We start from the raw sequence: 12,724 nt of genomic DNA, 5'->3' as shown, positions 1-12,724 counted from the left end.
TGTCCTAGCTGTGTCCCCTCCCATCTCCTGTGCACCCCCAGCCACTTCTCCAGCGTGCCAGTACAAGAAGCAGGAAAGGCAGAGTCAGAGCTGCTTGGCAATGATTATGTCATCTCTATGTTATCAACATAATTTTCAGCACAAATCCAAAATATATCCCCATATTAGCCACTGAGAAGAAAATTAATTGTACCCCAGCCCAGCACAGATGTTCTGGTAACTGTTTTTTTTAGAGTGCTACATAATGGTCTGTAAATTACAAATCTACTTCATGCTTCTGTAAGAAGATGGCCAAAAGGTTATTGTCACACTTTAGTTACAGGTAATGTGTGCAGTCCATAAGTGTACTTCAGATTGAATTCCATTTGAAGACCGAAGACTTCAGATTGAAGTATTCCTTTCAATTCATTAGATCATTACAGTCAAGAATCAGCTTTTCAGTAGCAGAGACCTTAAATTTATGAATCCTGTACACCACAAAGATGGGTACATGTCCTCATGTATCTTGCTTATATAGAATTTATTCATGTCACCAAATTACAAGCATTCTGAAAAATACCTTGTCACTGTCCTCTGTCAGTCTAGACATAAAGAGACAAAAAAGCTGTTGAAGCTGTAACTGATATTGCTGTCTTCTAGATAAGACTGAGAAGGATTTAGTAGGCATAACTGGGAATCTGTTTTTAAGCCTTTAAATCAGTTAATTGCTTAATCTGGATTATAAGAACCTGAAGTGGGCATAGAATTATGATTTTAGCTTTTGAGGCTGAGGGATGAATGTCCTGCTTATCTATCACAAGTCATTGGAGTACTTTTAACTGAAGGAGTATTTACAAATTCTTAAGGACTTCTGTGGACTGTTTATGAAAGGCATGGAAATCACAGATACTTAGATGCTTTTGTGTGTCTGAATTTTTTATACATTTCTTTTTTGTTCCAGAAATTGTTTTAGAAGTCAGCAGTTTCTTCCATGTTCATAACTGGGCATTCAGACTGCTTTGTTCCTGCATTTTATCTGAACCTGATAGGAATTACTCTTAACACTGTCAACAGCCCAACATTTTTTTCTTACATAGAGATTTCAGATTTGGGAACAAATGTAGTACAGGTATTTCATAGTGAATAGCTAGTTGTTTAAAGTGATCTAAGCATACGTGAATGAACATACAAATACTGAGTTGTTTTGGTGGTGTTTTTTCCCTGCAAAGTAAATTCTGGCTTATCAATCACATCTGCTTAAATCAAAACAGTATCAGTTCTCTAAATTAATTCAGATACCTGAAAACCAGTCTGTATATTTTTATGGTGGAGCCAGAATGCTTTAAATAAGATTAAAAACTGTATTTGGAAAGGCGGCCAGAGCTTGGCTTAGAGTTGAGTTAATGTTTTGGTAATCACTGCTGTAGCTCCAGCTGTAATGGCTAAACTCCATGGCTAAAGCACCTGGCTAAGCATGTCAGTCAGTCTGCTGTCTTTCTAACTGGGCCTCCTCCTTGAACAAAGCTGTCAGCTCAAATGGCTGCTGTAAGTGAGGAGATCCCGAGTGCTATGAATTGTTTCATATTTGCTGATGAATACAGTATTCACAGTATTCAGTAACACATGAATACTTAGACTTAGGGGATCTCCTTCTAGAAACAGAGCACTGGCCCTGCTATATAAAATATTTTAAAATTTGCAACTGTGAATTTCATTGCTGAGAGAGTGCTCTGCAATGAATAGATTTTGTGGCCAAACTAGACCTCTAGGAAGAAATGTGAAAGGGTGTTAAGTGCTTGTTTTTGAATCTCAGATTGGCTATCTTTATTTCCATGATGCTATATTCCTACATTCAAAAAAACTTTGAATACAAAAGTTACACATATTTTTCCATAAGTTCAAAGCCTGTCCATTCTTCTTTAGTTGTGTCATTGCTATTTAAAAAACATTGTTCTGTCACAAGCTTAAAAGAAAGAAGACAAATGTGGTGATATTTTTCTTTATTTTTACAGGGTAACTTACAGCTTCTGCAGAGCTGCCTGGCAGTGTTAAATGGTGACACATAAGCTACGGTCCGTCCTCCCACTAACAAGGGCTGCCCTCCTCTGGATTTTGTTTTCATGACTTTAAATAGGCATTTACAATTCCCTGGAGAAAACATTTGACAAAGTGCACATAAGCAAGCTTCTTCTTTCAAAAGAATTAAACATGTGAAAGTAGCTCCAGACTATATGAACAGCATACTTGTTATACATACATATTCATGTTTATTTAATCATTATACGCTTTCATTGTTCAGAAACCAAATGCTCGGGTTTTGTGAAAATAGCCAATATAATAATGTTCATGTTATGAATACTATGATACGGCTGCAATCTTATTTACCTTTGTAAGTAATTTCTGAAGATCACCATATGAGGCACATTGTTCAAATGGCCTAAATATTACCATTAGATATTTGAATATTGTTACTATAATGGCATTGTATACACTGTCTTAGTTTTTTTTCCATGTACTTATATCAAAAAACTTATCTTTTTTTCAATTGTGAACATTTCTTAGAAATTTTGGAGAACTTTGTGTAACCTTTATAACTATGATTTAAAAAGAAAAGCAGATGCATTAGTATGTTTGCCTTAACTTGTAGACTAATCCAATTATTGTAAAATAAACCATGAAATCAGTGATTTTTCTAAAATGATGCAGACACTGTATCATATATAAGCTTAGTATTTTCTAGTAAATTAGATTAATTTGTTTTTTTCTCTATTCATCGTGTAAAAACCATTGACTAAGTATTGGATTGGTCTGACACTACTCGCCCAGTACTTTTCACTTGCATTCTCAGGTTTTATCTGTTTGTCTGTGACTTTCCTACCCAGTGTTGTACTTAAATTGTTTTGAGCTTGGTGGCTGACTCTGCAATTTCTGTGGCAGAAATACATTTGAGAGAACTTCCTGGGTTTCTTCTTAGAAAGGGGAAATAAAGTAGCAGAAGGGAGTTCAGAAGGTGCATAAAAAATCAGTGAAAAGTAATACTGCCCCACTGTCACACAGATAAAATGTTTTGCTTCAGGAAAAAAGTGAAGGTATCCCCTGTAAAGGAGTGTGTTAAGAGGATCTCACTCTGCTAACTGGACTTAAGACTTAGAGCTATGAATCCAGTATTGTTAGTTGTCTTGATTGGTCTCCCTTCCTTGAACTATGACCCTTTCCCAAGAGGTGCTGCTATGTTGTGTGATTTCACAATGTCATAAAATGAGGCTTTACTTGATGAATCACTCATCACAGTGGGATTTCTGCTTTATAAGCAATATATGCTGTTTGCAGGCCTTCAGTGGAGCAGCAAAGTTTGGGTGAATGGTATGGTTGAAAATGCAGATCAGTGTAAGTAAATGTCTGATTACAGATGCCCTGTACTGCCACACAGAGGCGTGTGGTTTGTTTTGTTTCTCTCAGATAGGGTAAATTGCACAGTGTTCTATACTTACCCTGCTGCCTTGCACATCAAAACATTGCAATGGCAGAGCAGTTTGCATTGTGCTTTGATTCATGTACCCATCACCTCAGGCTTCGATGCCCAGTGCCCAGTGGGTCTTGGCAACTTAGCTAGTACAGAGAGTATTCCCAGCAATGCCTACTGCACCAATACTGTGCTGTTCATCTTCTAGATATAACAGGTATAATTCCTAAGGAACTCATCTATAAATAGACTACAAGGGACAACGATGACAATGTATATATAGTTAACAATATTGTAAATATTTTAAGTAGGATGTGGGAACAGTTTTTCGATTAGTCCTCGCTGTTGAGTGTTACTAGCTCATTAAATTTTTTCCAAGCCTCTTGGTATTGGGTGTGTCTCTTAAAGCTCTAACTGTGGCTCGGTAACTCTGGTAAAAAGTGCTTAAAGCGTGACTCGAGGACCTGCAACTCTGTGGAGTAAAGGGAAGGAGCCTGCCCGCTCCTCGCCGCGGGGCGGCCCGGGAGCCGCCGGGCGCCGCTCTGGGCCGGCGGGGGCGCCTTTCCCCGCGGGCCGGGCCGGGGCGGGGCTCGGCCGCCGGAAGCTGCCGGCCGCCCGGAAGGGGCCGGGCCGGGCCTGGCTGCGGCAGGGCCGAGCTCAGCGGTGGCGCCATGAGCCGCCTGCGGGAGGAGGATGATCCGTACGTGGTGGAGGAGCCCAGCGACGACGAGCGAGCGCTCAGCAGGTGCCTGGAGCTGCCGGTCGGGGGTGGGCGGGCCCCGCTCCCCGCCTGGCTTGTGCTGGCCCGGGCGCGCAGTGACGCTGGCGGTGCCAGGCCGTGGGCAGCGAGCCCGGGCAGGAGGATCGGCCTCGCTCCACCATCCGCGGCGAATTCCGTGAAACCGACGTATTTATATTTCTGAATGCACAGCTCCCTGCGCGGAGCGAGAGCTGCCGGGGCGTTGTGGTAGGCCGCACGCCGTCGGCTGAAGCTCCTTTGCGTTTAAACCAGAGTTTTAATACTCCTAAGCTAATAAAGTGTTTCAATATGTACATTGCCCATAAGCATCGGAGTAAGGGCTCTCCCGTGCACCCATACAATTCGGATGTTCATTCCCCAGTGACTATGTCCACGTTTTAGCCTGTTTGTAATAATTGGGTGTGTACCGCTTGGCTGTTTGTAGCTCCGAGGATGAGGTGGACGTGCTCCTGCACGGCACTCCTGACCAGAAGCGGAAGCTGATACGGGAGTGCCTGACTGGCGAGAGCGAGTCTTCCAGCGACGATGAGTTCCAAAAGGAGATGGAAGCAGAACTGAACACCACCATGAAGACTATGGAAGGCAAATGGAAATCACCCGAAATGGGTAGATCAAGCTTAACATCTGCTTGCATGTGAAATACTGAATTATGTGTTAGTGGCCAAATAATCTTTAGGTTTTGGTTGTATAGTTAAGATTATGTAGCAGTATTTACATCACCACATCCATACAGCACAGAATAGGAGTTGTGATGCAGAGTGGCTTGGCAGTTCATGTTGGCATTTTTGAACTTCTGTGGCCCTGAAATTGTGGGGGACTTTTTTAGTGAATTTTATTGTAATCAAAGTTTGTGAAACAATGTGCCACACCTGTATTTCCTTCACATGACTAAAAATGCCTTGTGTACTCTGTAGGCCACAGACAGGCCCTACAGAATGATGGGGGTGTCCTCTGTGTCTAAAGGGAGTGTTGGGAGAAACTGTCCTTCAAATGGTACCTGAGGTTCATCTTTGAGGGAGAAGGGAGTAGCTTTGCTCTGAGAATGCCTGTAAATGAAGTAACACAAGTGATGTGAGTGATAGGGGTGTGGGAATAACCTGGGAGAGCTGTTACTTAACACACCCAGGTAGAACAGAGCACTCTCAACAGAGTAACTTGAGAGTAAAGGTTTCTTTTGGGCTATATACTTGCTGTCCTTTTAGCAGGGTGTTCTTACCACTTCTAATTTCACCTGTAGGTACTTCCTCAAGTACTGGATCTGCCAGCACTTCAAAATACTATGATGACATTTACTTTGATTCTGATTCAGAGGATGAAGATAAAATAGGTAAATGACAGAGGCAAGGGGAGGGCATCTTTATACTGCCACTTACTCTCTCAGATCCTGTAAAATGCTCTGAGAGGGCAGGGGTCAGGAGGCTGTTTTTGAAGGCAGCATTTTTGAGGGGAATTATCAGCCTATATCATCTCAGCATAGCTCCTGCAATTTTATGATGTATCCCAGTGTAATGCTTTGGGGTCATGCACTTGGAGGAGAGATGAGCCAGCATGTAAGTTTCAGTTTAGATTAATTGCAAGGATGGAAAATGAAAATTGGAAATTGTATATTGTATCTTTTGATAATTTGTGTCTGATGGATGGAATATGTTCTTGCACATTTTTTCCAGATACACAGGATGTCCGGAAAAACAGAAAACATCAGCAACGGCGGATTCTCTCCAATGATGAGCTGCTGTATGACCCAGAAGAAGACAGTAGAGACCAAGAGTGGGTAGACTCACAGAGGAGAGGGTAAGCAACCATAAATATTTGAATTGTAAGATACTTAACATCAACTGAAAATTTTAAAATGAACATGGTAAATGTAGAGAAAAAGCCAATGCTGTCAAATCCATTATATGAAACTAATTTTTATATATAAACTTAAAGCATAAGAAACTTAAAAGCCGTAAAATGTTTTGGGTGTATGTAATAGAACTTGAGTCTTCAAAACAACACAAAACTTTAAAATTTTTTAAATCAAGATTTCAAAATTCTCTAAGCCAATTTTGTCTGTAGATCTCATCTAAACAACCATGCTATGAATCAAACTGTTGCAAGATAATTTGATTGCTGATTAATATTTGTTCCTGATAAATAGTGAATTTCTGGTTTTGGAAAACTTACAACTTAGCAAGCCACAAAATGTGCAGAGAAAACAGGAACAATACAAAGGTACTTTAATGAGGGTTTTTTGAAGGTTGAAGTAGAAAAATGACTGCTGCAGCAGAAGTAAAATTTTCCACCTAAATTTATTGATTAAGATAATGAATGTTGCCTGCAGAGATGGTACTTGAGATACCTCCTTTGTCAAAGGAGAGGGCTGTTAGGCACAAATTCTCATGCCAGATGTATTTGTCTCACCAAATGAAAATACTCTGTAAATCAAAAGATACTGGTATGTGTTTTCCCCTCACTTCTCATTTATGTTGACTTTATGCAAAAGGTGTCCAGAATGAGCCAAGTATTAAATGGTGAATTTTAATGCAAAGAGAGGTTTGACATTGAATTACTATGACCAACAGCAAGGGCATGTAATTTCACTTTTTGTGTCTGCTTCCTCCTCTCTCGAATTGGTAGGTACCGGAACCAGAGAAGAGCACCACAGCAGAGGCAGGCAAAGCCTGCAGCTGTTCCAAACAGTGATGCTGTTCTGAACTGCCCTGCCTGCATGACAACACTATGCCTGGACTGCCAGAGGTAACAACAGTGAACAATAAGGGGTCTTTTTGTAATTTCTTTTTCTCAGTCAGTAGTATTGTTAGCATCTTCAGTTTGATCTATGGATTTTTATCAACTGTGTCTCACAAGGTAGCCCAAATAACAAGAAGGCAGGTAGATGTGAGTCAGATTTAGGGTTAGATGCTGGTTTGTAAGAGTGATGATCACTTTAACCTGCAGTGTGGAGATGGGGAAGAATAGGGTAGAACGTTAGCATAGTGGAGTAGGTAAATTTTTAAAAAAAACAATAATTGTGAAGACTCAACAGGCATTTCAGGAAGATTGGGGATTTTAGAGATACCTATCTAATATATATTTTGGCTTGATGTTTGGAGGCATAAAACTATTCTAGGTTATTTTTGTCTAAAAATGTCTTGTTAAAGGAGGATTAAGCAAAATAAAGATAGTATATTCTTGCTTGGTTTGAGTCTCACCAGTTAGGTTTTAGTGCAGTTACATTTAAAAGTTCCAGGAAGGTATTTAGGTGAGAGTCCACAGTATGGTTTGCTGCTATTCAGTATCTGACTGCATTGTAGGCCTAGTGAGTGCTGCTGACCTGTGCTAAGGAAAGGACTCTAGAAGTGGGAGTAAAGTAGAAAGAAATCTTCTGAAATGAGGAATAAAATACCTGTCATTTACTGAGTATTTTTGGTGATAGAGGATGAAATTCCACAGCAGCCTGAAATCATCTAAGTACTGGCTGCTGTTTTTCTCTGTTTTGGCTTTGCTGGCTCTGGTACTCCTTGACCATTTTCTGTAGTTAAGTATTTCAATTTGCTAAGCTAACAGAAAACTGTATTTTTATTGTCAGACTGGTCTTTCCTGGGTTCAATCCACTGCAGTAGCTCAGCACAGTGTCATACAAGCAATAAGCCAGCAGAATTCCAGATTGGACTTCTGCAGCCACTGTTGAATTCATTCAGGCTGCTGTAAAATTGCAGCCTGAGGGACATTGAGTTAAATTGAACTACAGTACTGAATGTTGCTACATACTCCAGATACAGAGTTGTTAAGACTGATGACAGCTGAAATTTTATGTTTTATTATAGACATGCTGCTTCTAGCATGATATGTCAATGATATTACTTATAAATAAGGAATTTCAGACTTGCATGACATTGTAGGATGTCAGTGCCCGCAGATGAGTCACTCACAGCTTCCTGATCCTTTACTATTATGAGGTATATGTAGCAATGCATAATTCTGCAATACCAATACCATTGTACTCCAGGGAGTTTCTTTCAGCAACAGACAGTATTTTAAAAATGCCTTAAAAACAACAGATGGCTGCAATTCTATGTTTTTATTATTTTTGTAGCTGTGACTTCTGTTTATAAAATTTCTGCTTATTTGGCTTTCAGCCCTTTGGCATGTTACTTCCTATCTTTAATCCCATACCCAGTGATGGTAACAGATTTCTTGGAAGCAGTGTTGTATGAATGGTATGACTTGCATTTTCTCCCCTTCTCCATAGACATGAATCTTACAAAACACAGTACAGAGCAATGTTTGTGATGAACTGCGTTGTTAACAAAGAGGAAATTCTGAAATACAGAAAGAAGGTAAAGAGAAGTAAGAAAAGGAAGCACAGCAAAGAAATTGACTCTATACAATCAAATCAAGAAGAAGAGGAAATATATCATCCAGTATTATGTACTGAATGCTCAACTGAAGTAGCAGTAATGGATAAAGATGAAGTTTTTCACTTCTTCAATGTTCTGGCCAGCCACTCCTAATGTGGAAATGCAGGGGGGAAAATCCTGTGCTGTTTTTAAGAGCGTGGGAAGTGTTAGAAATACAGGCATACTCGCCTTTTTGAAAATGTGGTCTTAAAAATGTGCATTTTCATCTGAGAACTTTATAATGGTTGGACTTTTTGCAACGTTTATACAAGGTATACAGTTAACTGTGTGTATATGAGAGCAATATTCATTCCCACCATTGGGAGGTTGTATCATTGGGGATTAAATATTTTGTAAATACCGTGTAAGATCTGTATATTATGATAATTCCATGTATATATACTATCCATTCATCATCTCAGTGTGTATTAGAATGGCTTCTTGGAATAAACACTTTATAGTAACTGATTTTCCATAGCTGCATTGGTTATTTTCTAGCAAGGGATAAACAACATTCAGTCAGAATGTTTGATGTCATTAGGCTGTTGTTCTTGGTAGGTTTGCACACGTGGTCTGTGTTATGGTTTTACCCTGGCTGGCAACTAGGCCACACAACTGCTTGCTTACTTCCCTCCACCCCCTCCCCCAGTGGGGAGGAAAATTTGGACCAGCAGACCCACAGCAAGAGGAGCCCACACTGAAGCAGGTGTTCTGAAAAAACTTGTGACCCCGTGGCAGGCCCATGTTGGAGCAGGCTGTGCCTGAAGGACTGCACTCTGGAAAAATGACCCACAAAGGAACAGTTTTGGAAGAAGTGTTGCCTGTGGGATGGATTCACGTTAGAGAAGTTAGTGGAGTAGTCTCCTGTGGGAGGTACCTCACACTGGAGCAGGGGAAGGACTTCTAGACCAGTGGCCCGAACAATGGGTGATGAACTGACCATAACCCCCATTCCCTGTCTCCCTGCACTTCTGGTGGGGGAGGAAGTAGAGCCCAAGAAGCAGGGTGAGTGAGCTCTCCCAATACTTAAGTAATGGACCTTTGGTGTGTGTTTCCTCTGTCCATTTGCAGAGGGGAGAGACAGAGCAGCTTTGCTGGGTACCCGGTATCCAGCCAGGTCAATCCACCACAACAACACAACTGCTCACCACTTGCTGACCCAGAGCCAGCTTGTCCTTCAACAGTGATCATCTGCCTTCCAGGTAACTCCCCCAGTTTATACACGGGGCATGATATTCTAGGGTATGGAATATCCCTTTGGTCACTTGTCCTGGCCAGGCTCCCTCCCTCCTTTTGATGGCGCTCCTCACTGGCAGAGGATGAGACACTGAAAAGTCCTTGACTTATCCTAAGTGCCTCTTAGTGTTTTGCCAGTGAGCAGGGTCAGAGACACAGACACAAACACCAATTTAAGGAACAGTGTAATTTACTATAATGCAAAACTGCAAAGAATCACAAAAGGATAGGCTATGCAAGGCACATAATCCTTAGCAAAGAATTACAAAAGGAGAAGATAAGCAATGCACCTAATTGTTACTACTGAAGAATGCCTATAGTGATTAAGATACATCACTGGTTACCCTATTACTTGACCATCTAAGTCCTCAAAACATCAGCTGTGGGGAGAAGCTGTCACAGCCAAGGACTGGAGAACCATGCCCGGTAACAGAACTCCAGTGGTGTGTCCACCTTGCAGGCATCCGGGCTCCCTGACTTTGCTGTGAAAGTAGCCCAGATTGTATGCTGTTAAACAAACAAGCTGACATAATTTCTAATTTCATTCTTCTATTGGCTTTTCCCTAAAGCCTCACCAGGACTCCAGAAGGAACCAAGGGAGTTGTCTTCGATCCTATACACCCCTAGTAAGGCATTCCCAGGTTTCTAGATATGGAAAGGTTTGCAAATAAATGAATACATATAACAGTACTTTTATATAGATAACTTTTGGCTGGACTGTTCACCTAGAGGTTAACTTTGGCTCAGGGGCTGTTGTTTAGACCTTAGTAGTTAACATAGCAACAACCAAAACATCCTGGTGTTCATGAGAACATTATTCTCACACTAAATCCAAGTTACTGACAAGAATATGAACTCCATCCCTGTAGGGGGATAGAACATAAGTAAATAAAGGTAGTACAGAAAGTAAACTTACCCCCTGAAGAGTTGCAGCTGGGTTAATTACAAAAGATTAAGAGCAGGCCTGATGTAAACAGGCCACAGCTGTAGCCAATAAGAAGAGTGTTATAAAAGAGTGGATCGGTTGGCTGCTGTGAGGATAAGGAAGAGGCAGTGCCTGGAGGAGCTGCCTACAAGAAACAGCAAGGAGGTATGAAACTCTAGCAATATAGAACCTTGCAATGTAATGACAATGGAACTCTTACACTATAATGAGAATGTGTCCCAGCCAAAACCAGGACACTGATAAAGAAAGAATTGTCATGACAATGGAACTCTTACACTATAATGAGAATGTGTCCCAGCCAAAACCAGGACACTGATAAAGAAAGAATTGTCATGATATTTGGATTTTTGGTTCATTCAGATCTCAAAAAAAAGAGACTTTACTGATTGGAAGATGAGCTTATGTTGGTTTTGCTGGCATAGACTGTTCTGCTGCTGATCATGTAAATCAACATTCCTAGTAATACAGCTAAATGTTATACATATAAATATGTGTTGCAGTGTGTTTTTATTTTGCAGGTTATTGTTTGATTTGTTGTTTGGTAGTTTTTTGGGCCCTTTTTCCACCTGCTTTTACAGCGACACAGACTTGTCTTTGTTATTCAATTGAGCCAGGTGTCGTTTATCTCTTTACTACTTAGCTATTTTTCTGCCAAGTTTCAAACCCCTTCCTCCCACATCCAGTTGTTAACCCCTCCTGTCCCAAGCAGTTTTTAACCCTTGTATCCCTTGCCCTTGTGTTCCACCCCCAGTGCTTTTGATTAGTTGAACATTGTGTCCTCCCTTAAGACCTGCCCCCCTTTATAAGCTGCTGTTTGCCCCCAGCTCATGCCTGGGACCCTGAGGCTCGGGGAGTGTAACATCAAATAAAGGAACCCAGTGCCACCCCAGGCCCGTGCTGCTGCTGCTGCGGCCTTTTTGTTCTGAGTTGTGCCTCCACTGGTAGCTGGGATTCTGCAGAGCCCTGAAAGAGGGGGACTGTCCCCACCCCACTGTCACCATCTAGCCGGGACGTGTGACAAATATGTATATTTACATACATGTAGTAGAAGAAAGTACTGGATTTATTGTTGTTTTTCCTTTTGATGATACATTTTAAGAAGAAATTTACAGTCAGATCTACTACCATAAAACTAGTTTGCTTTTTCTGTTTATTTAGTACATTTACAGCTTCTTTATGGAAGCACAAAGAGCTTCTGTACTTGGTATTTATGTCTATGAAGCCACTGTATTGTTAATTCTGGATCCTTCTCTGTCTTCATTCAGGTGTGTGCCCTAGAGGCAAACTCTTACTTTTTATTTGTAGCATCTCTTATAGCCAGATATTTTTTTAACTGTACCTTGAACAAGGGTCTGTGAAAAAAAAAAATCTCATCTTTGTGTTTTTTCTTGTTATAGTACTAGGAATAACTAGTTATATGTGCTTTAAGGAATTGTCAGAAATATTTGAATTTAGGAGGTAGAAACCTGAATAACATCTTTTGTGCCATAGATTATAATAACTATTTGGTTACCTTTTGTAGTCCCTGGTATGGTATTTTTCTGATCTACACACACTCATTCTATACTGTTACATGAGATTAGGAAGAAATAAACATGCTGGTTCTTCTGTCAGGATTACATAAGAAAAATTACTATTTTCAAATCAGCAGAAACTTAACCTCTGCTTGATGAAGTAGAGAACTGTTGATGCAGCTGCTGAACCTGGTTGGTCAGTATGATGTGCCTTCCTCTGCATATGCAACCTAGGAACAAAATGGAGCTCTGCTGGTACGGAGGCTTGGGGTATGCACGAGACAAGATTTCAATCTCATCTTTGCTGTTGAATGTAGGTACATTGAGACTCAAGAGTGAAGTATCTAACTTGCAGTATCAGATAGCTGTGGGATCATGTGAAGTGGGATAAATTCTTACTGTGTGCCACGAGCCAAGAGGTGTACACAGGAAATTTTGAATATA

General features: G+C 40.7%; 2 protein-coding genes across 2 annotated transcripts in view; both read left to right on the top strand.

Moving 5' to 3' along the window:
* SNX6 (sorting nexin 6) overlaps nt 1-2,677 on the top strand; it is a 28,402-nt gene extending 25,725 nt beyond the window's left edge. Inside the window, exon 14 of the mRNA XM_058026328.1 lies at nt 1,992-2,677. Within this exon, the coding sequence (XP_057882311.1) occupies nt 1,992-2,045 (54 nt within the window). The 3' untranslated portion in view covers nt 2,046-2,677. The remainder of the gene's footprint in view (nt 1-1,991) is intronic.
* A 1,386-nt stretch (nt 2,678-4,063) lies between these two features.
* EAPP (E2F associated phosphoprotein) lies at nt 4,064-9,052 on the top strand. The gene is made up of 6 exons (XM_058026182.1): nt 4,064-4,187; nt 4,627-4,808; nt 5,440-5,529; nt 5,870-5,993; nt 6,822-6,941; nt 8,437-9,052. The coding sequence occupies exons 1-6, from the start codon at nt 4,114-4,116 to the stop codon at nt 8,696-8,698; spliced, it is 852 nt and encodes a 283-aa protein (XP_057882165.1). The 5' UTR covers nt 4,064-4,113; the 3' UTR covers nt 8,699-9,052.
* Nucleotides 9,053-12,724: the final 3,672 nt, after the last annotated feature.

Source organism: Melospiza georgiana, chromosome 6 (genome assembly GCF_028018845.1).
Source record: "Melospiza georgiana isolate bMelGeo1 chromosome 6, bMelGeo1.pri, whole genome shotgun sequence".
NCBI classification, from domain to species: Eukaryota; Metazoa; Chordata; class Aves; order Passeriformes; family Passerellidae; genus Melospiza; species Melospiza georgiana.
Note: the sequence above shows the minus strand (reverse complement) of the source record. Positions and strands in the feature narration are given on the sequence as shown.